This window comes from Mus pahari, chromosome 5, assembly GCF_900095145.1.
Source record: "Mus pahari chromosome 5, PAHARI_EIJ_v1.1, whole genome shotgun sequence".
Classification (NCBI taxonomy): Eukaryota; Metazoa; Chordata; class Mammalia; order Rodentia; family Muridae; genus Mus; species Mus pahari.
In genome coordinates, this window is record NC_034594.1 from 51,454,016 (window position 1) to 51,481,983 (window position 27,968).

The window sequence follows — 27,968 nt, forward strand, 5'->3', positions numbered from 1 at the left end:
GAGGAGAAAGAAGGCAAGGAGGCGTCTCCCGCGTTTGCCAGGGTCGTGCCACCTGCCCGCTAGCTCGCCGCACTACCGTTGCCCACAAGCCAACATGCTGCCGAGATTGGGCGGCCCCGCGCTGCCGCTGCTCCTGCCGTCGTTGCTCTTGCTGCTGCTGTTGGGCGCGGGCGGCTGCGGCCCCGGGGTGCGCGCCGAGGTGCTGTTCCGCTGCCCACCCTGCACGCCCGAGCGTCTGGCCGCCTGCGGACCCCCACCCGACGGGCCCTGCGCCGAGCTGGTGCGAGAGCCGGGCTGCGGCTGCTGCTCCGTGTGCGCACGGCAGGAGGGCGAAGCATGCGGCGTCTACATCCCGCGCTGCGCCCAGACGCTACGCTGCTACCCGAACCCGGGCTCCGAGCTGCCCCTGAAGGCGCTGGTCACCGGCGCGGGTACCTGTGAAAAGAGACGCGTGGGCGCCACCCCACAGCAGGTTGCAGGTAATGCGGACTGTGAACACTAGTTTTGGGGCTTGGGAGAAACTCCCTCGTAGCTCAGCGGGGTCTCCTGGCTGGTGGCCCTCACGTGGGGAAGGAGAGTCCGACAGGACCCTGGGACTGTTGTAGAGGAGAAATAACCTAGACCTTGATCAGATCCAGGGAGACTTTTGAGAGCGGGAACCCGAAAGACAGACCCAGGAGGGAGGCTGGGGGTGGAGCAAGAGGGATTTGATGGGGTAAAGGAGGACAGGAAAGATACCTTGTCACCAGGGTCTTCCTTAACCGGACTTAGCGGGGAGAAAAGTGATCTGATCTAGGGGCTGCGGGGCTGGGGGTGGGGCTGGGGTGGGGGTTGAGGAGCCTGTAGGAACTTGAAACTCATTTGAAACAAAACTTGAATCCGTGACCACCGGTCGAAAGTTTCGCGGTGGGAATGCTGCTGGCCGTCGCGCACAGGTGACACCGCAGACCTCGGGTGAGAAAGGATCGATTGGAGAAGCTCCTTCCTTCTGGCGTTGGGAAGTGAGGAGAAGGGTAAGGATGCACGTGGAGAATGGAGCGGGCTCCATCTGTGTAACTTAAGCCAGTTGGCCAGCTGCGTTCCGGCACCCTGGCTGTGCGTCTGGGCCTCGGGTCTGAATGCTGGAGCCGCGTGAGAGCCAGGGAAGCTACAACTCTTAACGTGGGTGTGTGTCACACCGTACCTCCTCCTAAATCTAGGGAACTTTTCCTGTCCCACGGAATGGGGAAGGAGGGGTTCTTTGTTAAGGAGCCCTTCTTTCTCAGGAAAAAAAAAAAAGTTAAGGGACACAAGCTGACTTCGAGGAGATCACTTTTTTTCTTCTTCCACGGTTTGGAGAAAACTGCAATTGTCTTGGGGACAGCGCTGAATTTTGCACCCTATTCGCTAATGTTTAAAAGGAGGCCTTTACCATGTTTCTCAGATTGGGGGTAGCCTGGAGAGATACTAGAGAAAAAAAAGTACAAATATTTTCCATGCTTATCAATTTCTTTGTGCGCCCCTCTCTCTCTATCCCTGGCTCAGCCATTGTCCCCGTCCCAATGGAGTCAGAGGTCAAGTTTGAAGTCTTGTAGTTCTTGAGGCATTTTTGACCTTGACTACAGAGCAAGGTGGGGCTTCCTCCGAGGGGAGTTGGAGTTCCAGGGTTTCTTTCTTCTCTCAGCCTTGGGATTAATCCTTGCCTCTTGTTTCTAAGTAATAATAAAGAAAAAGGAGTCCTCTTCTCATGCCCCCTCCTCCCTTATCACCTCTGGGGTCCCAGAGGAATTTTCTTCAGCAGGGTAACGCAAGGCCTCGAAGAATCCTCCGGATATTGACTGTCTTACTATATTGGTGTGCTTTCCTCTCAGGGTTTAATTTTTTTTTTTTCTCCCCGCCCTTCTTTGCTTTCATTCTAAGCCTGTGAAATTCAGCCTTTCTGCTTCCCAAAACTCTTTAAATAGGTTGGAGTCTTCTGGGGAACAGATGTGGCAGGTTCCCTGGGTCACTTTTCCTTACTGGCTGCGGGGATGGGGAGGGGGTGGGGTGAGGGGGGTTGTCAGGGGAGCTAGGGGACAATGGGGTGAGTTCATGGGAAGAATGTCACTCTGGATTTTCTGCCTGGTTATGGGACTCTGTTCTGCTGGCTCATTCCAGTGGCCGCCTCAGCCTTCTCCAAAGGTCCAGATGCCTTCCACATTTTTTCTCTTGTGTTCCTGTCTGGAAGAGGGGATATTAACCAAGGTAGGGGGTGGGGTGGGGTGGGGGGCAGGAGGTGGAAGCTAAGAAGTGATCAGCTAGCTGTACAGCAGGGCTCTCAAAGGGGTCTTTTGGGAAGGAGCCTGGTTTTGCAAGGTTGTCTGGATGAGAGGCAAAGATAGAGGCTTCTAGGCTTCTTTGGGTTGGGACAGGGACTCTAGAGGCTGTCTGAGAAGGAGATGTTATACATGGTCCAGACAGATCTTAGCAATGAGGGAGGTCGCTCCCCACCGCCTTTGCCCATCTCCTGCCTTCTCTGAAAGCTGAACCCTCGTCTCCCAAGCAGCGTTTCCCTCTGAGCAGGTTGCTTTTGAGAATTTTAAACATACCCTCTTATTTCCACGCAGCGCACCCCAGCAGTTCCGGCTTTGCTGTTAGCTCTTTTGTCTTTGTTCCCAGGGACTGTATTGCTGGCTTCCTGGGGATGGCAGGGAGGCAGGGGGTGGGGGTGGGCACATCAGTGGGTAGAAGAAGTGGCTGGTGGTGATCCTACATCCCAAGGGGTGATGGGCTGGGCCTTTTGGTTCATAGAAACAGAAATCAGACTGGCAAGGGCTAGAAGAAAAATGAGAAAGGAACTCTGAGAACTGTCACAAGTCCATGCTTTGTAAGGATGTGGGAGTGGGCAGTCAGAATGGGCACAAGTACCTAAAAAAATTGGAAGCGGGCGGGGCGGGGGTGGGGTGGTGTCAGGGAGTTTAGGGGAGGGTAGGTTTGGGCCAGGCTAAGCCCTTTCAGAATTCAGGCCAGGCTGGTTCCTCTGCATCTCCCCAGTCTCCTGCCTTCCATTCCCCCCTCTGTTTTCTCTGTTTTATACAATGCGGGGGATTATGCAGAGGGGCGGGGCTGCCCAAGTGGCCTTCTGGCCCTTAGCACTTATAAAGGTGTTATAGAAATGTTCAAAGTCCCAGAGCTGACAAGGGCTGGCCTGCTGATGGGTGATGAGTGGGGAGGCCGGGATCTGAAGGCCCCGGGGAGGGGAGTGGGGGAAAGAGGCAGGTCCGGATTTACAGTGGTTCACTTCGGCTTCAAGATTAAGGGGGAGAAAGCGACGGGACTTCTGGCTCAGAGCGCTGCTTTGCATCTCGTCTTGCATAAATTTGCATACCGAGTTCAAAAAAAACGGTAAAATAGACTCTGGAATGAGTGGGACCCACTGTCTCAGCGGATTCTTAGCACCACCACCTTCTTAGCACCACCAACTGGCCCCGATTCTGGACAGACGACCGTGAACCAGTCTGGCTAAGCTGCCCTTCACTGAGGGCCTTAGAAGGGTGAGGCATATGCTAGGTAGGGGCTACTGCTCCAGGACATCTGGGGGACCCCTGGAGTTGGTTGGCTTGTAAACTGAGTAGGGTGTGGCTCTGCACCAAGGCTTTGGAGTCCTGGCAGTGGAGGGACCCCGAAGACGTGTACTGCCTTGGCCTGTCTTAGCCTAGGGGCTAGGATTGGAAGCGGCCTTAAGGTCAAGTCTTTGTTCCTGTTCTCTGCATTTTCTCGTCTACAAGTGTCAGAAAAGTTTCCTGCCGAGCTTCTTTTGTCTGGCAAAAATGACCCAGTTCCTTAAAAGATGGAAGGAAGCTTGAAAGAGTACAGATTATGTGGGCTGACCGAGATGGCTCAGTGGGTAGTGAAGGTGTCTGCTGTGGCAACCTAAACTTGATTTCCGGAACTTGTGGAAAGGTGGAGGGAGAGGTTCTGCTCCATGAATTTGTCCTCTGATCACACGTGTGCCATGGCCTGTGGGCCCACCCTCCTATGCACAATAATAACAAACAATTATTATTTTCTTTTTTAAAGAAAAACTTGGCTGGGCAATAGCGTCACACGCCTTTAACCCCAGCACTTGAGAGGCAGAGGCAGGTGGATCTCTGAGGTTTGAAGCCATCCTGGTCTACAGAGTGAGTTCCAGGACAGCCAGGGCTACACAGAGAAACTCTTTCCTCCACAAGAAAACCAAAAACCAACCAACCAACCAACTAACCAGCCAATCAACCAACCAATCAACCAACCAACCAAAAAAGCTTGGGTAATAATACTAAAGATGTTATAAACATAGAAGACCCTTCAACAAACCAGGGCTGAGGATGCTCTGAGTTGGGAGAGGGAACCCACGGCTGTGATAGCGAGAGGCTTCTCTAGGAAGCAGCTCTTGGCCAGCGATTGAGTTTGCTAGTGAGCCAAAGGAAGAGGGATGCTCGAGTGGCTCTGTCAGTCCCCCTTAGCCCAGGTCTTACAGTGTTTCGGCAAACTTATTTCCTGAGGACGGGGCAACTCAGGGAAGCTGACCCTGTAAGTATTTTGGGGTTGATGATGACATAAAAGCACTTGCCATGCAAGCCTGGTGACTTGAGCTCAATCCCCTGAACCCACAGTGGAAGGAGAACCAATTCTTTCAAATTTCCCTCTAGAGGCGTGCTGTGGCATGCGCACACACACTTACAAATCTCCCGTCTCTCCCCCCCCCCCCATGCATGCATGCATGCCATTGTTGTCGTAGTAGTAATGGGCTGGAGAGATGGCTCCATGGTTAAGAGTACCGGCTGCCCTTACAGAGGTCCAGAGTTCAATTCCCAGCAACCGCATGGCAGCTCACAACCATCTCTAATGGGATCTGATGACCTCTTCTGATATGCAGGCATACATCAGGGAGAAAGAACACGCGTACGTAAGACGCATAAATAAATCTTTACAATAATAAATGCTTTGGATTGCTTGGAAGCAGGAGTTCACCCATCCATCTCACCCAGTGTCAGACATCGAAGGGCTTACCCTGAGAGGCCTTACCATCAGATGAACTTCTGGTGGTTCCCAGCATGGTCCTTCTCTGCTGTAAAATGTCAGACCAGTTGCTATTAGAGTTGATAGGAAGCTCTGAAAGCTCTTCCTGCTAATGGGGTGGAGAAGAGGCTAACGCACTCCTGGAAGATAGGCCTGGGGCTGCCAAAGGGATTGAAGCAACACAGAAACCTAGAGTCCGCTTGCTTGGGTCTCATGATGCAGACCTCTACCACCTTGCCCAGTGCTTGCCTTCTCTAGCTCTTCTCTGCCTTTATCCTGTCCTTGAGGTGTCTCTAGTCCATATCCGCCCCCCCCCCCCACCCAACCCACACATGCTTGTCTCTTCCTGCACCTCTTCCACTGCTGGCCCAGCTGGAATGCTTGACAATATGGTAAGTAGGTGGACAGTGTTCAGGAAAAGTCGCCTGGGTAATCTGGTGCCAGCCCTCTTCAGCTCTAACCAGAGGGAGGCCTAGAAGGTGAGTGGAGGCTGCGGCGTGGAATTCAGTATGGGGTAAAAAAGGCTGGTTGACTGCCAGGGAGGAGAAGAGGGACCGGGCTTTAGAGATGGAACTTCCCCGGACAAGGCACTGCACCGTGAGGGGCTAGCAGTGCTGCTTTTGCTGAAATGGACAAAGAGGAGGGGGTTAGATGTGCTTCACTAGGGAGCCAGAGATCTGGCTGGCAGATGTTCCAGACCCTTCTGCTTCTCTTTGTTATCTCTGGCCAGCGTCTTCCTGAGGTGGCAGGCAGCCATCGGAAGATGGGTCAGCCCTTCTTGTATCCTCGTCCTATTCTGGAACAACTGCTTCCTGTGGGTCCAGTTTTCCTCCATTCCCCCTAGGGAAGAGAGAGTTTTTTTGTATTTCCATCTTAAGTGTCTATGTGGGCTCAGTAGAGACACCGTGTTAAAAAGAGCTAAGATTTTTACTGGCTTCTAGCTGCTGAAGCCCTCTCTGCCTCTGGTCAAGTCGGGAATGAAGTATTGGTTTTTGAGCCCGTGAGGCACAGGTTTTGTTCCGGGATACCTGTTGTGTGTAGGTGACAAGTAGGTCATGGTACATCCTTGCCAGCATTAGCGAGGAGAGGACACTTCACTAGCATAAGGGGTCAGGATGTGATAAGTGGGAGATGAGAAGCCACAGGGTCCCAGGGTCCCTGGGGAGAAAGAGGGAGTGGGTAGACAGCTGTGGGGGAAGTAGCCTGGTTTTTTTTTTTTTTTTTTTTTTTTTTTTTTAACACCAGGTCCCAGTGCAGACAACCATGTCTTATAGCTTAGGTGGTGACTGGGTTTGATGGTGCATAGCTGGAATCTCAACACTTGGGGGACAGAGGCAGGGTGGACCCAGACTTAGAGCACAGACTGGCCCTTCATTGTGGGTTCTAACACCCTAAAATCAAAACCATGAAACTAAGCTTGTGGTGAACAGGAGCCTTTCTCAAAAGAGGTTCGGTAAAGACAAGTTACGACCATGGGAAGTCACATGTGACCATGGGAACTTACAGTAAGTTGTCAAACACATTAGATGGCTTAACTTGTACAAGTGTAATTTTTGCTATTTTGTTAACTGGCCCTTAAAATGAAGGCCATACTAGATAAGACAGGTAGACTGCTCATTTCGGTAGTACCCAATCCCACATGTCAACTCTATACCCAGATTTAAGAGGTTTGAACTACTTTGAACCTCAATTCCCTTCCGTGTGTCTAAATCAGAAATTGGTGGCGCTCATGACTACTGGGTTATACTTGCATGGATGGGTCTGTGCCAAAGTAGATGATGCAGACAGACATAGTTCATGCTTATGATCTTAGGGAAGCTGAACTAGGAGGTTTGTCATGGATTTGAACTCTCGAAATGTTTTCATCACTCTTCTAATTGTTGGTGATGAGGTTCCTTGATAAAAGCAATGGAAGGAAGGCAGAGTTTATTTTGGCCCTCAGCACAAGGATGCAGTCCATCATGGAGAAGACCTGGCAGCATGAGTAAACACACATTTAGAAAGGATAGAGGGATGGATGCTTTTCCTCTGCTCACTTTCTCCTGCTACAAAGTCAAGGATCCCAGCTTAGGGGATGGTGCCACCCACAGTGGGCAGGTTTTTTCTTTGTTTAAAAAAAAAAAAGAAAAAAGATTTATTGATTGATTGATTTGTGAGTACACTATAGTTGTACAGATGGTTGTGAGCTTTCATGTGGTTGTTGGGACTTGAATTTTTTAGGACCTCTGCACTCGCTCAGGTCCAAAGATTTATTATTGTACATAAGTACATACAGTGTACATTAAGTACACTGTAGCTGACTTCAGATGCACCAGAAGAGGGCATCAGATCTCATTATGGGTGGTCATGAACCACCATGTGGTTGCTGGGGTTTGAACTCAGGACCTTCAGAAGAGCTGTCAGTGCTGATACCCACTGAGCCATCTTGCCGGCCCGGTTTTTTTTTTTTTGTTTGTTTGTTTGTTTGGTTTTTTTTTCCTTAAGTTGATGGGAAGCACTTCATCTCTCCTTTGATCCTAGAGCTCCTTGAGTTGACAAATCAGATTAGCGACTACACAAAATAAGACAAGTCAACAACGACAAAGAAGTAGATAATACAGTAATGCTCAGTACTGGGTGTGGTGGTGATGTCACTTGATTTCTACTGCTTCACCTCTAAAGGGAATAAGTCCATCTCTCTCAGATCTATATTCATCGGGCTTAGAGAGTCCTTTTGTGGAAGGGGTAATGAAAATTCACTTTAATGCGATATAAAACCAACTGAGAAGAAATTGTTGGCATTTCTTATGGGTGAGTTAGGCTTTTTGAGTGCTTTTTGGGGCCCATGTCCAACTTTCTGGGACTGACCCGTTCCAGGACTGCAGTTCACACTTGACACAGAGTTAAAGTCAGAGAGGGACAGAGATGACTCTCGAACTTGCACTCTATGCTTTTTTTTTTTTTTTTTTTTGACAGCTTTTATGTTCACTTAGCGAACAGTAAAGGGTGGGGACCTGGGCTGCCTGCCTTCAGCCTGGAAGGCTGGAGAGTCCCTGAGGTGTCCCTGGGCAAGATGGTTGTGGTGGGGTGCCCTTTCTCTATAGGAGCAGAAGCAGGCTGAGGGGAGAAGGGGTCATCCCCCTATCCCCTCCTCCTTAGCTCCCTAGCCCCCTCCCCTTCTGTTCTTAACAGTAAAGCCAAGAAAGATCTGGGCTGGCCCAGCTTGGGTGTCAGTCAGTACTTAGAGGGAGACCTTGCTCAGAAAGCTGGCTTTCCCTGACAGGAGTACAGTCCACTAACTGTCCACTGTCAGGAATTTTTTTTTTTCCGAGGGTAGGCAGTTGGAAGCCTTGAAACCCTTCTGGCTGTCTGCCCCACATCCCTTTCTGGCTGTTGGGAAGCAGGGCAGAAGTGAAGGTTGTGGGGAAGGGGGCTGGCACTCCTCCAGGTGCTGGGCAGAGGAATTAGCCCACAGACCCTGGTGGAACTGGCTGGCTGGGAGCGAAGCCTGGGGAGTTTCTAATTAGTAGATGGGTTTAGGTGTGTTAGTCTGTGTTCGTTCAAGGAATTAAACAGCCAGGGGAGGGAAGGAAGAGGGCCGGAGACTGAAGACATTGGCAGGTTGTTGGAACTTGGAAGAGAAGAGGAGCTTATTTAGTGTGTTCATCCTGGTGGGTTGTAAGGACGGGGAGGTGGGAATGTGTGGCCTCCAGCTGGCAGGTGGGAGAAAGGTGGTAGCTGTAAGCCAAGTTACCATCTCAACAGGCAGAGGACACCTGTGACAGCTGGAAACCCCTTGCTGCAGGCATTTCCTACCTCGCAGCTCAGAGTCGAAGGAAGAAATGAAGGCTGCATTCTGGGCCAAGTGCCAAGGCTAACCCAGGTTCCTTCTCGTGCCCTTGTGCTCCGCTTTACTGGAGTTCCTGCATGCACAAAAGCAGTGGGGTGCATGCTGCTTCTTGGAAAAGTCCCCCCCCCCCCCCGTGTGGCAGCAATTGAGGTATAACTTCTTGAAAATGTTCCTTTATGCAACTCCCCAGGAAGTTTCCTTTGTGATTATTGTCTTTTCTTCTGGACAGAGATGCCCAGTCTCCTGGATGATGAACTTGCTTTCCGAATTGCCCAAGGCCAAGAAGAGACTGAGAATAGCAGTTGCCTTGTGTCCTGGGATCTTAACTGATAACCACTGACTGGTTTTTATACTAACAGTGGTGGGTACTGTAATAGGCAGGCTAAAGGATCAAGTGGGCTGGGGTCACTGGCTTTTGGGGTTGGATGGGCCCACCTGGCATATTAACTGGTAATCCCCTTCCTGGGGGTTGAAATGTCTTGGTTACCCTTCCTTAAGTGATCTAACGATCAGAAGGCATTCTGAGGAGCTAAGAGTTGTGTAGCCTGGCAACCTGGGTTTGGGCCCTGCCTCTGGTAAGGTGACTTTGTGCAGATTGCCTTCACACTCTAAGGCTCTTATCCAATGTGTTACAGGGGTAAGAAATCACCAACTTCTCGTGACTGTAATAAATGGAGTTATGCATACAAATGACTTAGCACAGAAACTCAAATAATCAAACGATGTTATCCACACTCTGATCTCTCTCTCTCTTTTTTTTTCCCTCTTTTAATCTCAGCAGAGAGCAGGAGGGAGCCACCACTGACTGTTTAGATGAAGTCTGATTGGTCATCTTAAGGATTCTGATGGGGGGGAGGATGGAGGCTGGGAGCTGGCTCAGTGGGTAAGAAGAAGCACTTGCTATGTGGGGTCTTGAGTTTGAATCACCACCACCCATGTATTAAAATATAAAAATAAAAATGAAGCTCAAAGCAGCCACAAGTGCTTATAATGTAAGGGAGGGGACAGAGACAAGAGGGCCACCCACTGTGGCTTGTTGGTCAGCGAGCCTAGTTGAAACCCTCCAAGCTTCAGGTCCAACGAAGGAATCATTGTCTCCAGAAAATGAGACAGGAGAGGTCTCTTGCATGTGCAGACATCCACACCCCCACCACACACGTACACACACACCCCTAGCTCTCCATACACACAAAGGAAAAAGGAAGTTGTGTCAAGGGTGCAGTTAATTGCATAGTTCCCTTTGCTTGGTAGGGCTCTCAGCGATTCCAGAGCTTCAAGTCTGAGGATTTCCTATGGGCAGTCATGACCGTTGAAATCTTCCCTAACTGTGTTTCTTTTGTTGGCTTGATGGCCTATTTATACCCCAGAAATGGGAATTCTCTTTAAAATCTTATTATTATTTTGGTGTGTGTGTGTGTATGTATGTATGTATGTATGCATGCGTCTGCTGTCTGTCTCTCTAGGGAGTTTGTATATGCCATGGAGCACATGTAGAGTCCAGAGAACAACTTTGTAGAGTTGTTTCTCTCCTACCTGTATGTGGACCCTGGGGATCAAATTTAAGACACCATGGTTTTCTGCCAAGTACCTTGACCTACTGAGCCATCTCAGCCGCTCAGACTTGAGAATTGCTTAAGGTCATATGCACCCTTTGTCTCTAGTTTGGCTTGCTGCTTCTTAAACCAAGAGAGCAGGGTCAAGGACAGCTATGGGATCTGATGTAGCATTAGGTCAGTCACACACCAGTGAAGCAAGAGAGATGCACGGTGACCTATTTAAAGACACTTATTTATATTCAGGACACTGGTGTGCTGGTTTGAGAGTGTGGCTGGCAGGCAAGCCTGGACATCCTCACAGGTTTTACAGTTCATTTTGGTTCCTCTGGGTTCAGTGTGTCAGTGTGGAGTATCTGGGAGTGGTGTTATGGAGATGGAGGAGCACTGCAGGAGGGGAAGGTGGAGGAGGGGTGGTTGGGAAGGTCATCGGGTATCATTTTCTTGGCAGGGGACTGTGGGATCACATCCTCAGAATCAAGTATGGGCAGTGGCTTGGATGTAAGCCCTGGTAGCAGCATGTGTCCCCTAATCACTCTTGCTGCTGTGGGGCCTGGAGGGTGATGGATGGGGGGGTGCACAAGGAAATAGTGAATTAGGAAGGTGCACTAGGGCAGCCATGAGAGGTTCTTAGCATTTCTTATATTTTCTAATGTTTAAGCCACAAAGGAGTACATGCCGTGCACAAGTTAGCCTTGCTTTGTTAAGATACCGCCATAGCTCCCAGAGGACAAAACATTTAAACAAAGTCAGAGGAGAGGTCTGTGAATCTAATGCAGTGACGTGCAGGGGACTCAGCCTTTCATCAAAGCTCTAGGAAGATCTAGGTTCCCTTTACAGTGACAGAAACCACTCAGAGAGAGTCAGGTTTGGTGGGAAATGCTCCTTCAGTCTGGAGAAAGAAGAAAGCATGTGATCTTCTCAGAAAAGCACGTGACCTCAGAAAAGCCAACTTTTTTATTTACTTAATTGCGGTTATAATTACATCATTTCTCCCTTTCTTATCCATTAAAGCCTTTCTACATGCCATGACCACCCTTGCTGCTTGCTCTCTTTCAAATTCACACACACACACACACACACACACACAAAGGCACACAGATGTATATACATTCTTAAATATATAAATATAACGTGCTCAGACTATAATGTTCCTGGTATATATGTTTTCAGGGCTGACCGTTTGGTTTTGGATCACCAATTGGTGAATTTTCCCTGGGGAAAATTCTCTTTCTCTCTTGCTCTCAGCATCCCTTGGTTGCCTGTGGGTTTGGGTCCAGGTTTGGAACCTCGTGAGTTTTTCTCCCTTCCATGCCAGCGCAGATGTAGAATTTCACTTAAATTGTATATGTATATTCATATACCTACCCCTGTGTGTTACAGGTATTTTTTGGTAGATAATAGTGTGATTTCGTAGGACTTTTCCACACACCCTTACTGTAATTTTACCCACCTTCATCTGCTTTCATCTCTCTCCCTCCCTAGTAAGAGACTCCCATTTCTCCCATCTCCCCCCATTTCTCCCATCTCCCCCCATTTCCCCCATCTCCCCCCACTTCCCCCATCTCCCCTTCATTTCAGCTGTTTCCTGCTTCTCCCTCTCTATTGCTCATCTCCTCCCGCAGTGGTCCCTTTTTATGAAGATACTTAATGAAGGCTGCTTCTTTGTGGAAGCCAAGGTTAGTGTCTTTAAGGGGCTCTGTTCTTCGGAGGAGTTGAGGCCACAGACTCTGGGATTTCTGTTTGTTTTAATTTAGAGTTGTGAATCTCATGTATGCCAGTCAGAGGTCAGCTGTGTGAGTCCTCCTATGAGTTACTTTTCCTGGTGCTGTGGTAAAACACCCAGACAGACCAGAGTCCTCATCACAGGGAAGAGGCAGGCAGGGCAGCCGAGTTGCAAGCTGAGAACCACATTTTGAACTACAAGCATGAAGCAGAGAAACTTGGAATAATCAGTCTTTACTCTCAAAGTTCCACCTCCAATAACATTTTTCTCTAAGAAAGCCAGACCTCCTAAAAAGCATCAACATCCAGGGAGGAAGCTTTCAAAGCCAAAGACCAGAGAAACAGTCGAATTTCCAGGATGTTTTATCCAGCAGTGTCTTTCATGTCAAAGTCAAGTGGCTTTGCACCCTTGGTGGCTACGCTGCTTCAAAGGCCCTCCCAGAAGAGATTCATGTTTGTTTGTTTTTTTTTTTTCCCACTTTTTATTTTTTCCTACCTGCTGTTTATCATTTATTTTTATTCTTGTGAAATCTCCAGTTAGGTAATTGCCTGGATCTCTCTCCTTGCTTGTTTTTGGGGACACAGAGCAGCTGTCTCCTTACTACCCCTTGGACATTTCTACCTCGGCCTCAGCTGGGACCCTGTACCACCAATGATCTGCGCTGCACCATGGTACACTTGATGTCCTGTTCTCTGGGCTTAGCCATCTTCTTTTCTTCATTTTGTCTTTCTTGAGTCATTGACTATCTGTCTGCCACTGTTGGCTGGGCCTTTTCCTGCCTCACTCTCCACTTCTGCAGGTCACAGAGAGACGGTGTGGTCCCATGTAGAGACCTGTTGATGGGCAAGCCATACTGACAACATTGCATCAGCCCCTGAAAGTGGTCTTTTTTTTTTAAAGATTTATTTATTTATTATATGTAAGTACACTGTAGCTGTCTTCAGACACTCTAGAAGAGGGTGTCAGATCTGGTTACGGGTGGTTGTGAGTCACTATGTGGTTGCTGGGATTTGAACTCCGGACCTTCGGAAGAGCAGTCGGGTGCTCTTACCCACTGAGCCATCTCACCAGCCCGAAAGTGGTCTTGATGCCTGCCATGTCACTGTGAGTCTGTAACACTCCAGGACACTACAAGTTTATTTATACTCTGTTTGACAAGATAGGTGAGGGGTTTGTCTTAGGGTTACACCATGACCAAAAGGCAACTTGGGGAGCAAAGGGATAGAGCACAAAGATAGATCTATGAGTCACAGAGTTCACTGAGGGGAACCAAGGCAGGAACTCAAAACAGGGCAGGAACCTGGAGGCAGGAGCTGATGCAGAGGCTTTGGAGGGGTGCTATTTACTGGCTTAGACCTCATGGTTTGCTCAGCCTGCTTTCTTACAGAACCCAGAATCACTAGCCTAGAGGTAATCTCCACTCACAGTGGGCAGGGTCCTCCCACATCAATCACTAATTAAGAAAATGCCTTATAGGCCTACCTGCAGGCTCATCTTACAGAGGCACTTTTTCAATTCACTTTTTCTTAGGTTGTGTTGGGTCAATATAAAACTAGGGTGAACTATCTTACCTTATGTATATGTTTATTTTTGCAGTGCTGGGGATGGGTTCAGAACCTTGTGTACGCTAAGCGAGCCCTCTGCCACAGAGCTACATATAGCCCTGGCCCAGAGCAATGACTTTTTTTTTAAGTCTAGAAATAGTAAGAAACAAAAATACCAGTGTACTACCCAGAACTGTGGATGCTTATTATTTTGTCTACTAGCATGTAGTATTTAAATAGTACCTTTTTTAATCTAAAGAGAATTGCTAGTTTCAAAGTTTTGCATGTATGCAGATGTGTGTATGATGGGTGATCAATGTTGTTCAAGTTCTCTAAACTGGAAAATCTTGCCCCATTGGTTCACACCTTTAATCCCAGCACTCGGGAGGCAGAGGCAGGTGTATCTCTTGAATTGGAGACCAGCCTGGCTTACAGATTGCGTTTCAGGACAACCAGGGTTACACAGAGAAACCCTGTTTTGAAAAACAAAATAGGATTCAGAGAGGAGGGAGAGACAGACAAACAGACAGACAGACACACATAGGGACAGGGACAGGCACAGAAAAATAGTAAATTAGTTTCCCTATCCATATTAGATTTTTTAAAAAGATTTGTTTATTATTATAAATATGAAGCCGGGTGTGGTGGCACACGCCTTTAATACCAGCACTTGAGAGGCAGAGGCAGGAGGATTTCTGAGTTCGAGGCCAGCCTGGTCTACAAAGTGAGTTCTAGGACAGCCAGGGCTATACAGAGAAACCCTGTCTCGAAAAACAAAAAATAAAAACCAAACAAATAAATATGTACACTGTAGCTGTCTTCAGGTGCACCAGAAGAGGGCATCAGATCTTATTATGGGTGTTGTGAGCCACCGTGTCGTTGCTGGAATTTGAACTCAGAACCCTTGGAAGATCGGTCGGTGTTCTTACACACTGAGCCATCTCACCAGCCCCATATTAGATTTTTGAGTCTGTGTTGACAAACAGGCAAACGCTTGTCTTTATGGCCACCTTATGTTATCCATTATACCACCCTATTCCTTTTGTGTCTTCGTTTGCCAATTGCAGTACCAAGTACAGACAGTTGAAAAGAATTTTTTTATACATATACTTTATGTATGTGTAGAATTTGAGGGTTAGATACTTTATTTGTCCCTGTAGTTTCTGGCCCAACTCTTCACTTGGGCCTCTGGCCACTAAGTCACTTTGCCAGCTCCCTGGATGACGTGCATGAGCTGGAGGAGAAATATGTAGGACTCATGGGAAGAAGTGAAAACTGATAGTGCTGTTTGCCGTCTTGATACCAGTTTCTCTGACTCTTCAAGGACAACTGGGCTTGCAGAATCCCAAGAGGACTTGGGCTGAATCTGAGTATGTTTTTGTTTTCTCAAACTGTCTGCCTCAGCCCTGACCCACGGCAGGTCTTTGCGATTCCAGGAATGAACCTGGTGTTTATAAAGCAGCCCTTTTTTGAGTGCGCACAGGCGGGGAGGCTCCAGAGAGGCTGTGCTCACGTGGGGAGCCTTCGATGAGGCAGCAGTGTAAGGCCATGCTCTAGAGATGCCCCTGGGGCCAGGCCAAGGACGCATGTGTGTAAGCATTCATAAGTTTCTCTACAAACCAGAGAGCCAATGGGGATAAAGCCTGAGGCCAGCACTTTGCTGAGTATTTATCTGAGGTTTTCTTGTTCCAATAGAAGAGGTCCCTTTCTCTTTACCAAGTGTGTCATTCAGGATAGCCTACAGAAGAACCACAGGGCAATGGATCCCCGGGGATGCCAGTGAGTGAGTGAGGGATCTTGTTTAAAATAGGTTCCGTGGTAGCCCAGGCTTGTTGTCTCTGGTTCTACCAGGGCTCGGGTCCAGGGCTATTCTTAGACTTCAGATGACCGTTTGAGTGTAGGTTCCTTTGGGAACGGTGACCTAGTGGAACTCCACGACTTACAGATGAGCAGCGCACTCACGCCAAGTCCAGCTCAGCACCCAGTCTGCTCTCTGACTTTGAAGCCAGCACTGCTTGCTCATCCATCCACACTAAAACTGAGTCAGGCCTCGGAGTTCAAGGGCCTGTGCTGCAAGAATAGAGGGATGGAGGGGATTCCTGAGCCAGGTGGTCACTGCCCTGCTTTCTGTGCTTCGGTACAATGCTGTCCTCCTCAGTTTCCCACTTGACTGTGTTTCCTGAGTTCTTTTTAACGCTCAGCTGGGCAGTAGGCAGTAGCTACAGGATGGCCCCAGAGGCTGGCTGGCTGATCTAGTGGTTATGACAAAGCCATTTCCATCTTCAAGCATGATTGTGAGAGCAGGGTTGTCAGCTGTGGGGAAGCTGGTCTGCTGGACGAGGGGAAATTCTTCTAGAATGTGGCCGTGGTGGTGGCCGTGTCTGAGAGATGCCAGGCGTTACTTGACTGGGTTCTTTTCTGGGAGCAAAGGGTGATCCAGGGTTGAGAGTTAGGGCAGAAGCTGGATGTTAGCATAGATGGACCTGCCGACCCGGGGGGGTCACTCAGTAACTAAGCTGGACTGTGTTCTGGGGCTAACTTATCCCATAACATTACTCTTCCATTTGGAATTCGGTCTGCAGTGTTCAGAACTCAGGCACCTCTGTGAACTGCTCTGGATTTCAGAGCCAGAGGCTACCGCTGTCATGAACCTATTGTGTGTGTGTGTGGGAGGGATGGGGTGAATGCAATGTTATTTCGAAAGACTAAGGTCTTCAGGTTAAATATTAACTAAACAAACAAGTAGGACCCCCTTTCTCTCTTCTGACTCCCGTACTTCCTGCACATGTGCTAGGGACTAGCTGCCTACCCTGTAGGTTAGTGTGGTCGTTGAGGTCAGCCATCCAAAGGGAGTGGCTTCAAATTTTCACTAACACAACCTGTGTCCTATGTGTTTTGGGCATTTGTCCCTATATGCAGGGAACCTGTGTGTGTGTGTGTGTGTGTGTGTGTGTGTGTGTGTGTGTGTCCCATCTTCTTTCCCTCTTTGTATAAAATGTATTTAGGCAAGTTCCATCTTCCTCCAACACTCCTGTTAAGCAGCAGAGAGCTTTGTTCTTTAGCTACATGTAGGATTTAGACAACCAGTCTAGACATGTAGTTCCATGGTAGAGCATGCAGTTAGTGGGTACAAGGTCCAGGACTCTATACCCAGAGGCACAAAAGAAAAACAAAACATCATCTACTTTGAGCTTCCATGCAAGGGTCTTTAAAAAAATATGCAAATGTAAATATGGCTAAACAAATAGGAACCTCTTTGTTTCTTCTCTTATCTCCTACAGCATGTGCTAGCGAACAGTTGAAATAGATATGTAATCAAATTTAAGAAGACAGGTCTGGGTGTAGTCAAAAGATGAGAAAAAAACGGAGCAGACTCCACACATCAGACTGAGGGGGCTGGAGAGCTGGTCCAGTGGTTAAGAGCACTGGCTGCTCTTGCAGAGGACCGAGGTTTGATTCCAAGTGCCCACATGGCGGCTCAGAACAGTCTGTAACTCCAGTTCTAGGGGATCCGAAATCCTCTTCTGGCCTCTACAGATAACAAATGCACATTCTGTACTGACATACATGCAGGCAAAAAAAAAAAAAAAAAAAAAAAAAAATCAATGTACTTAAAATAAGTAATAAAATCTTAAAACTCAAAATGGAGAAATACCACAGCAGGGGATATTGAGGAACAGTCTTCTAGTTAGTTTTTTCCATGTATTTGGTTATCTTGTTATTAGATATTAGCTACTCTTCCTTCTCCCTTTCACAGTAGACAACCTTACATTACATATTCAAGAAACAGATCGTCCATCCATTTTGTATAAAACTTGATTCCCGCCCCCATGACAGTTTGAATGAGGATAGTAATAAAACAATATCATGTTTAAAAAGCACCCAGAACTCCCACTGTCTAAGCTTAAGAGGTCATAAGAATTAAAGGATCCGGTAAAACAATGAACTTAGACGGGAAGACCTGTTGGTATACTAGGACGATGGGGATGACTTGGAGGTAAGGGCTCACGTTCTTCCTGTACCTAGCTAAGGGTCAGGGCCAAGTACTCAGAACAGAAACTGGAGGGATTGCTCTTAGGTTCTTGGGGTCGGTTTTTCTAATAGTGCTTTGGACTTAGCCACAGATCATGGACTTCTTAGCATAGCCCCGGGACCCAGACAGAACTGGCCCTGGGAGAAGGCAGGGCTGTATGGAACATGGAGATTTTGATTCCCTGAATAAAATCCTTGATGCTACAGTCAAAACAGGGCTGCCCGAGAGAAAGATATTAAGTCTCAATTAAAGTCTCAAAGCCAATGTATGAATGCAGGAAGTGGACACATGGCCCTTTTCTTTTCTTTTCTTTTCTTTTCTTTTCTTTTTTTTTTTAAGGATTTATTTATTTATTATGTGTAAGTACACTGTAGCTGTCTTCAGACACTCCAGAAGAGGGCGTCAGATCTTGTTACAGATGGTTGTGAGCCACCATGTGGTTGCTGGGATTNACTGTAGCTGTCTTCAGACACTCCAGAAGAGGGCGTCAGATCTTGTTACAGATGGTTGTGAGCCACCATGTGGTTGCTGGGATTTGAACTCCAGACCTCCGGAAGAGCAGTCGTGTGCTCTTACCCACTGAGCCATCTCACCAGCCCACGTGGCCCTTTTCTGATGTCAGCCTCCAGCTGGGCTCCCTGGCCAGGTTGGTTAAGGGTGTGGGGTCAAAGGACAACATGAGGCCGTGGCCAGTTGTGAAGCTCCTCTGATGTCGACTGTGTTTGCTCCATTAGACCCAGATGGACACGGGCGTCAGGTTTGCCGGTTCTAAAGCAGAGCAAACCATCCTTTCCCTTTAAGCTCCCCTGCCATTTTCATTTCCACGTGTCTAAGTGATGATGTAATAACAACAAGGCCAGGGAAGGGACGACCCCATGTCCTGCAGACTCTGCACTGCCTACCTCTCTTCCTTTTGGAAAAGCGTTGCCTTATGTATATTAATATAAGTATGAAATCCCGTGCTTCCGTGTTGATCCATTCCTTAAACTGCTATGCTGGGGGAAACGGCTGATGCTCATCAAGCCGTGGGGCGGAGTCCTAAGGTCCGTTAAGGGGCCTTGCAAGTCCCTACTGGTTACCTCCAAGTCTGAAGCCTTTTCTACCTAAATCTTGGGGAGGTGATTAAGAAATGCTTCCTGAAGTGACCTCTGTACAGAGCCTGCTTAGCCTTCACGTCTAAGTAGTTGCTTAACAGATACTCTTCTGGATCTAACTTAACTCTCTTAGGCAGGAAAGAATGCAGCTTGGCATTTTTGTTCTGAGGGAAAATTCCATCTCTAGCCGGAATTCTCTATTTGGAATGTTTTCCTGTGGATCAACTCTGTAGCCATAAGAAAATGTATGGAGGGGGTGGGTGTGGGTGGGGTGAGTGGGGTGGGTGGGGTGGGTGATGCTTATTCAGGTGAAGAGGGGCCAATATGGAAAAATAGAAGCATCTGTGAGCTCACTCAGATTGCCCCCTCACCGCCCCCCATGTTTTGTTCCAAGAACACCATGAACAGTTCTCAGGAACCCTTCTAGCAGGAACCAGAAGTTAGACTGGAGATTTACTCAGACTTTGGTCTCAAACCCTCCACAAACCTTTTATTTGGGCCACGGATTAGTAGTAAGGTACAAGGCTTCTTTTTAGCTGCCCATCCTTTTGCTTCTCCCAGGCCTGCACTTCATTCCTTTCCTGGGTGCCTGCTTTACGATATATTTACTTGGGTCCTGAGATCTGTTCCAGAGAAAGAAATGGATGCCCTGCTGTCTTTAAAAGGAACCTGCAAGTCAGCTGGCTCTGCCTGAGGACTTCCCCAGCTCATTGGCATGTTTGCTGGTAGTCGGCTCTACCTGAGGACTTCCCCAGCTCATTGGCATGTTTGCTGGTAGTCGGCTNCTCTACCTGAGGACTTCCCCAGCTCATTGGCATGTTTGCTGGTAGTCGGCTCTACCTGAGGACTTCCCCAGCTCATTGGCATGTTTGCTGGTAGTGGTGGCTGGCAGCAATAAAGGGAGGGAATAAAACCTATCCTTGAATCCAGGTGGTCTCTCTGAGGATAGACAGACTGACCTTCACCTTCAGGGACCTGGGAACTTTTAGGACAGACAGGAATCCATGTAGTCTCCCAGGAAAGAACTACCCAGGTGACCCCAGTCTTCCAGGTAACCATCAATGATCACAGGACACTGCATGAATCAGGCTTCTCCACCTTTGTGGGCCTTTCCATAAAAAAGCATCGTGGAATTATATCATCTGGTTTTACAGATGCAAGTATGTCAGTATTAAATGTTAAGACTTCTTGCCTTAAAAGGCTGAATTTGGTTCTTCTGCCCTTAATATGGACAAAACCATTTTCCAGACCCGTATATCCTATGTCTGCTGTGTCTAATGGGCAGGTTAGCCCTGCCTAGACTCCAGGCCTGAGTATATGTCATCTGAGAGTGCCCATGCCTTTGCAGATAGGTCTCCAGAGTTGGCAGAGGGTGTTCTGATGAAGACTAAGCCAAGGGCTTCTTTGGCTGCTGTCTGTGGTTTAAGTGCCCAGGAAGGCTTGGAGATCACAGCTCCACTAGCCGAGTCCTCCGGATGCCCTCGGAAGACCCTGTGCCCTGTTCCATGGAGCTGTGGACTAGTGTGGCTATGGGTAGAAGTGAGGTGGAGGGTAGTTAGCCATTGCAGGAGAGCTTGGTCTACACTGCGTGGAGCTTAGTCATTTCTGCACTGGGCTGCGGGGGGCGTTCCTGGCCCTTGGGATAAGGACTGACCAGACAGTGTCATGATTTTTCAAAGGCTGTCTTGAGGTTATGGGGAGCTGTCAGCATTTGAGGTCTTGGGTTTGTTTGCTGAGGTTTGGCTCATTTCTGACCTCCCTAAGCTTTTCTTAAGGTCTCTTGCCCTCCACCTCTGTGTCCTGAGAATGCAGGGGCCATGTTGGTGGTTATGGTGGTTCCCGGCTGTACCACCAGCCCCAGAGGATGGCTCTTCAAGGACCCAATACTACAGAGGAAATCTGCAGCAAATAGAGTGACTCAGTTCCCATACAGAACCTGTAGGGGAGCTTGATCTATGTCTGGATGGAGCCCTTGGGTTTCCTCTCTTCCCATATCATGTCCCAGAACAGCAAAGGGAGAAGAGGATGTGGGAGGACTTTGGGGCCTGGTTCCTGGGTCTGACTGAACCCGAGGACAGGGCTCCTCTCTCGCTTTGATGCAAAGGTGAACTCGTTAGCTAGCTTTCCCCGTGGCTGATACTGGCACTGTTGGAGTGGAGTTTAATTTTGCTTAAGTTTTGGTGAAGCCCATGTTACCCTGGAGCCGTAGAGAGTTAGCCTTTCTAGAAGAAATAATTTTTCATGTTTCAGGCAGTTTATATGTAGCTCAGCATTAATAGCTTTGGGCAGATTTTTTTTTTTTTTTTTTGTCTTTAATGCTGTATACCTGACCCCTTCCCTTTTGTGAAGTCCCAAGGTCATCATCCTCAGTATAGTTACTTGGGTTTGCCTTCCTTCCTTCCTTCCTTCCTTCCTTCCTTCCTTCCTTCCTTCCTTCCTTCCTTCCTCCCTCCCTCCCTCCCTCCCTCCCTCCCATCCTTAAGATTTATTTATTGTATGCTCATGAGTACACTGTAGCTGTCTTCAGACACACCAGAAGAGGGGATCAGATCCGTTACAGATGGTTGTGAGCCACCATGTGGTTGCTGGGAATTGAACTTAGGACCTTTGGAAGAGCAGGCAGTGCTCTTAACCACTGAGCCATCTCTCCAGCCCCAGTTATTTGAGCTTTAAGACACAGATGTCCTTAGGGACTGCTGGTGGATGTGGACTTGTTTGCCATGCCTGATCCACCCCAAGAATTAATATATTCATTCTACTACCTCCCTGCTTCCCTCAAGATGGCTTTGCATGTGCCCCAGGCTGACCTTGAACTCACATATAGCCTAGGATGACCCTGAACTTCTAAGCCTCTGTCTTCCATTTTAGAATTATAGGCATATGACCAGACACCCCAGAACACTTGTTTGTTTAAAGTCCTCTACCTTTCCAACCTTAATACTCCATGTCACTGTTCACATACTGTTTCTTTCTTTCTTTACATTTGTTAAAAAAAAAATGTGTGTGTGTGTGTGTGTGTGTGTGTGTGTGTTCATGTGTCCATCCTTTAGTACTCCTTGATACTGTTCACATACTGTTTTTCTCATTTTTCTTTTGAAGTGTGGTGTGTGTGTGTGTGGGGGGGGGTGCAGACACGTGTGCCTGTGGAGGTCATACACCAATTTTGGGTGTCAGTCTTTGAGGCCTGAGTTCTGGTTATCCCTTGCTTAGGCATGTGCCTGACTAGCTGACCCATAAGTTCTGAGGATTCACACTGGTGCTGGGATCTTAGCCACACATTACTGTGTCTAGCTTCATGTGGGGTCCAGGAATCTGAACTCAGGTCCTTGTGCTCACATGGCGAATACTTTGTCACCCGAGACATCTCCCTTGTGCCCCTTGTGTCACCAGCTGTCTCGAACCCAGGCTTCCTGGAGCAGTAGTGAGGTGAACTGGCAAGGGTCTTGTGCAATGGTTCTCTCTGGGTTGGATGTGAAAAATGTCAAGCCTTTTCAATTTGGGGACATGGTGATAGTTCTTTGGTGCTCTTTGCTTCCTGCTTGAGAGTTAGCAGATAACTGGGGACGGTTTCCATCCTTACAGTGACAACTGACAGTGGCGTGATGTCTCTGTTCCCAGTCATCATCTAACTGCTTCACCTTTAACATAACTCTGCTCAGTTCTGTGAGCTGTTAGGTAGCCAGCCATTTACACGCAGGAAAGCCGAGGCTCAAAGAGGTGATGTGCAGGGGCCCTCAGCTGATAAAGTGGCACAGCAGGGATCGGCTTGAGCACCCAGGGCATGGGCACAGCTTCTCCAAGTGCTGCCCAGTGAGAGAAGGACACAGCTTCTCCAAGTGAGCCCAGTGAGAGAAGGACAGGCATCAGACACAGGGGAGGGGAGGGGAGGGGAGGTACCTTATAGGTGTAGGACAAACTTCTACTGATGGCTTTTTTGGTTTGTTTTTGGGACCGGATTTTGCTGTATAACCCTGGCTGTCCTGCAATTCACTCTGTAGACCAGGTTGGTCTCTAACTCACAGAGTTCCACCTGCCTCTGCCTCTCACTCAAGTGATGGGATAAAAGGCATGTGCCAACATCTCCTGGCTTCACATGTTTTTTTTTATTAGGACTTTGTGGGCTTGTGTTTCTGGATGGCTGGGGTGGGGCTAAGGCACCTTGACTTTTAGAACATGCTGGGACTTGTCCCCCTGGTCTCAGACTGACCACACAGTTCTCCATCTATGACCATACCCTGGAGAGATGTACCTCAGCCAGGCTGAGACTGGAAACTAGGGGCTGCTTTTAGAATCTGCTGCACACAGGAGGCTCTACGAGGGTGATTCTCACTGGCAGGTGGCTGCCTGTCTTGCAGTTCCTTGTCAGCCGTGCCCCAGCCCAGGGATCTTGTAGTAGTTTTTAAAATCTCAACTAGTCTGCCATGATGGGACCATAAGGGAAGAACTTAAACGGGCTTAGTTGTGGGTGAGCATGGTATTTTCTGGTGGATCTGGGGATGACCTACTTCCCCGTTGCGGGCCTCGTGTCTGCTCTCTTCATCCTTTGGTGCTCCTGTGTCACAGCTTGGATGGTGAGGGGAGAACTGAGTTCGGATCTCCCCATTTCTCTGCAGTCACACAGCCTGAGTTCAACTCCTGATCCATCACTTAATAGGGGATGTGATCTCGCTCAAGCGACGGGCTTCTGTGAGCTTCAGTTTCCCGGTGTGTGAAAGATGGAACCAGAGTCTGTTTATCTCTGTGCTCAGATGCCTCACGGAAGCCTCAGGGGAGGAATGCATTAGTTTGGGGGATAGTTTCAAGACTTCTTCATCCACCGACAAGAGGGAGGCAGTGCGAGTGGGTGGTGGGTGCTTGTCACATCTCGGTCTGAACCAGAAAACACACTGGGATGTGGAAGCAGGATGGACCATGACCCTTAAAATAAAAGTTCCACCCGCAGCAACTCCCCTCGTCCAGCCGGGCTCCACAGCCTTCATCAACAGCACCAGCACCCGCGCCAGCAGCCTTCAGCAACAGTGCCAATAACCTGAGTTCAAACACAGAAATCTGTGGGGGGAGCTTTTTACATGCAACCCACGCTACCACCCTCAGAGTTAGTTAGGAGTCACCCAGCTAAGTTGTGGAGGCTGGGCTCCTGGCACACAGTGGTCACGCTTTAGCTAATAGTCTTCTCCTTAATTAGGACAGCCACCCTCCTCAGGGAGGTTAGGGGGGTGGGAAGCTGAATCTGGAGTGTCTTCCCCTTTTCTCTGCAGACAGTGATGATGACCACTCTGAGGGAGGCCTGGTGGAGAACCACGTGGACGGGACCATGAACATGTTGGGAGGTGGCAGCAGTGCTGGCCGGAAGCCCCTCAAGTCAGGCATGAAGGAGCTGGCTGTGTTCCGGGAGAAGGTCAACGAACAGCACCGGCAGATGGGCAAAGGTGCCAAACACCTCAGTCTGGAGGAGCCCAAGAAGCTGCGCCCGCCTCCCGCCAGGGTCAGTGGTGGGGTGGGGTCTGATGGAGGAAGGAGGGTGTGGAAAGGTAGAAGAACATCATACCGTGTCCCACAGGCCCTGCTACTGACAGACAAACCAAATCTAACAACTGTCATGTGACTTTCTGGAGGGATGGGACGTGCACAGTGGGGCTGGTTGTCACTGATGCCGCCCTACTAGCCACGTGGTGTTGATGGAGTCTCTTCCCCACGGATTAGGCACTTTGTGAGGCCTTACCCAGTGCCAGTGTCTTGTGGGCTCCTTTTTTTTTCCCTCACGCTAGGCGCTCCTTTTTTTGTCTTCAGACCCCTTGCCAGCAGGAGTTGGACCAGGTCCTGGAACGGATCTCCACCATGCGCCTTCCGGATGATCGGGGCCCTCTGGAACATCTCTACTCCCTGCACATCCCCAACTGTGACAAGCATGGCCTGTACAACCTTAAACAGGTGAGTGTGGGCCAGCCTGGGCGAGGGAGGCCTTTCCTCAGCCCGGGGCCCTGTCGTGCCTAGTCTGCTGCACCTGCTTGTATAGTCCCTGGGAGCAGAGAGCTGAGCCTGGAAGAGGCGTCTGTAACCTGAAGGGTGGGTGGGTGGTATCTCAGGTGGGGCAGGTCTGACGCCACTCTCCCAGCTGGCTTCTCTCTGCTCTTGGTGTCTGTCAGGAAGGTGCCCCGGAGAACTGAGACAGGGTTTAGCCCTGGCAGCTCAGCTCTTCCAGAGGTTTAGATATATAGCTACAGTAGAAGTGGGTTAAACCTAAACCAGTAAATCTCCACGTTACCTGAGAGCTGTGCCCTGGGCTCTCCCCTGGAGGTTGTCACTTGATAGGTTTGGTAGGAATCTACAGTTTGCATCTCTCCCCTCCCCTTCTTCCTCTTCCCCTTCCCTTTCCTTTCTTTTTCCTTCCCCTTCCCTTTCCCCTTGCCCCTCCCCCTTCCCTTTCCCCTCTTCTCCTCCCCTCTCCCCCTCTCCTTCCCTCACTTCCCTCCCTTTCACTGCCCTGGCTGTCCCAGAACTCATTCCATAGACCAGGCTGGCCTCTACTTTACTGAGCTCCGCCTGCCTCTGCCTCCCAAGTGCTGGGATTAAAGGCGTGCATCACCACCATCTGGCTTACAGTTTGCATTTGTAAGCCTCTCCCAGGTATTTTGCTAAATGGTCCATGAACTGTGTATTGCTAATGATCCATGAATCAATCTTTGGAATCAACAATCAACCATTGGTCAAGTAGCCCCTCTGGTGTCCAGGTATCACAAGAGATAGAAGATTGGGGATTAAATGCTGAACATATAGTTCTGACCATAGTCGTCAGTAGCAAGGGTTAAGGACTGAATGTAAACTCCCAGGAGCCTTTGCCCTCCTGCTTCTCCGTGTGTATACATCCTTTTATGTGTCCCACCTCTCACTTCCTTCCTTCTCTACCTCACAACCTCCTATAGGGGAAGAAATAGGGGAAGAAGAACTCATATTTCCTGTAAGAGGGAGGAGAAGGGATGGGGCAGGGGTGTGGCTGGCAGGAGTGGTGGGGGGAGTGGGGGCTGGACTGTCATCTGTCATCACGTTAGTTAGTAAGCAGGATCTCACTCACCTTAGAGCTGAGAGCACTCGGGATGCTCTGGGGTGCTATAGCAAATTAAGGTGGTGGGTTTTAGTACGGGGGACTTGGATCTTTGGGGTATGGGGTATTTTACTGAACTCTCCCAGTGATCCGAATGGCCCATCAGGGTTGACGTAAGGAAATGGATGTGTGGGGCCAGGGGCTGGGGTGGGTACAAACAAAGACACTACTACTTCTTTTTCTTGGATCTTCCTCAACTCCTTCATCACGCAGATATCTAGCCCCGCCCCACCCATGCCAGTGTAAAAGCTGTCTGTCTGTCTGTCTGTCTTTCCTTTCAAGTGTAAGCTAATTACTTCAGGTGGAACTCGGACATGTCTAGTGAACAATGGACGTACTGAACCTCATAAGCCACCGTATCCATTTATGAGTCACTCCTGCAGCATATATGATAAGATTAGGGATGACCCTGGATGGCAACGCCTGGAGTTCAAGTTTCACCTCTCTCCTTAGATCTGAGCTGTATAACTTGGCTCCTTGGCCAGTGGCTAAATTGATTCCAAGAATGCAGAGCACAGACCATTATCAACACATGAGAACTTCTTAGGGACGCGACCTGTAAGCCGTGGCAAATGCCTTTAATCCTGGCAGGCAGAGGCAGGCGGATCTGTGAGTTCGAGGTCAGCCTGATCTACAGATCAAGTTCCAGGACAGCCAGGGCACGTACACAGTCACAAGTCACTTAACCAGTTCTTGCTTCTGTTTCACAGCTGTAGAATGGGGACATTAATGATACCTAATACACAAAGTAGCTGTGTGTATTATGTGCGTAAATGTGACTCGATGCCAGTGGGTGATTGGAAGCTCTTGCTCACACAGCGCCTGGCACACAGTCAGTCTCTTGGGATGTGAAGGTTTTCATCTTAGACCATGGCTATTCTGGGGTCTCCCACAGGAGCTGGGCCATTTCTTGGTCTTTGTCTCCAGCAGCATTGGTAATGGGCACACCCTATCAGCATCCTTCTACTGCGTGTAGGCCAGGCAGAAGTTTAGGACCTGTACAAGAGTCTGCAATTTGACAAGCTGCCAAGTGCTCACTTATGGTTAGGACAGGCCCCTGCGCGGCAAAACCCAGCCCCTGGGAACTACATCCAGCCCTGGGCTGTTGAGGGAGAAGCTGAGGTGGCTTAGTGGGTGGGACTCTTGATGTTTTCCTCTTCTTACTCTTCAGTGCAAGATGTCTCTGAACGGACAACGTGGGGAGTGCTGGTGTGTGAACCCCAATACCGGGAAGCCCATCCAGGGAGCTCCCACCATCCGTGGGGACCCCGAGTGCCATCTCTTCTACAACGAACAGCAGGAGACTGGTGGGGCCCATGCCCAAAGTGTGCAGTAAACCACAGCCAGTCAGTGCCTGGCTTCCCCACCCCGAACACCAGCAGAAATGGAGGGCGTCAGGGTGATGGGTGTGGAGGAGTTCCCAGTTTTGACACATGTATTTATATTTGGAAAGAGACCAACACTGAGCTCAGAAGCCCCCCTCTGCCCCCCCCCCCAGCAGCTGTTAACCTGAACCTCCCTTGCTTCTGTTAGAGAGGGGAAGGGTGGTATGGGGGGTACTGGGTACAGGCTTGGGAATGGGGAAAGAAATTTTTATTTTTGAATCCCTGTGTCTCTTTTACTTAAGATTAAAGGAAGGAAAAATAAAACGTGTGTGTCTTACTTGAGTCTTTGGGGTGTCCCCGGGAAAGAGTCTTGGGACGGGGCTGCTTAGCTCATGTCCACCTTGTCCCTAACACCTGGAATCACAGGGAAGTCACTATTTCCATCTTACATGGGGACAAGAAAAATGCTTCTGTACTGAGATGCCAGCCTGCGGTGGAACCCAGGATTCTGCTGCACTGAGGAAGGTTTCCAACCCTCTGGACTCGAGCTGACTGCAGGAAGATGGGTGGTGAGGACAAGAGTGTAGGTCTTCTTCCTCTGTGTGTGTAACACCCAGCGGACACTGAACATGCGGTCCGCAATCCCAGTTTTTGAGAGGCTGAAGCAGTAAGACAGAGTCTAGTCTAGCCTGGGCTACACAGCATATAAACACCCATACAAAGCAACGTTGGTAGAGAGCTTC

The 27,968-nt window shown here is 49.1% G+C and overlaps 1 protein-coding gene across 1 annotated transcript; it reads left to right on the forward strand.

Moving 5' to 3' along the window:
• On the forward strand, positions 1-27,562 carry Igfbp2 (insulin like growth factor binding protein 2). The gene is made up of 4 exons (XM_021198218.2): positions 1-479; positions 24,057-24,283; positions 24,589-24,729; positions 27,072-27,562. Exons 1-4 carry the CDS (start codon positions 95-97, stop codon positions 27,234-27,236), a joined length of 918 nt encoding a protein of 305 aa, XP_021053877.1. The 5' UTR covers positions 1-94; the 3' UTR covers positions 27,237-27,562.
• Positions 27,563-27,968: the final 406 nt, after the last annotated feature.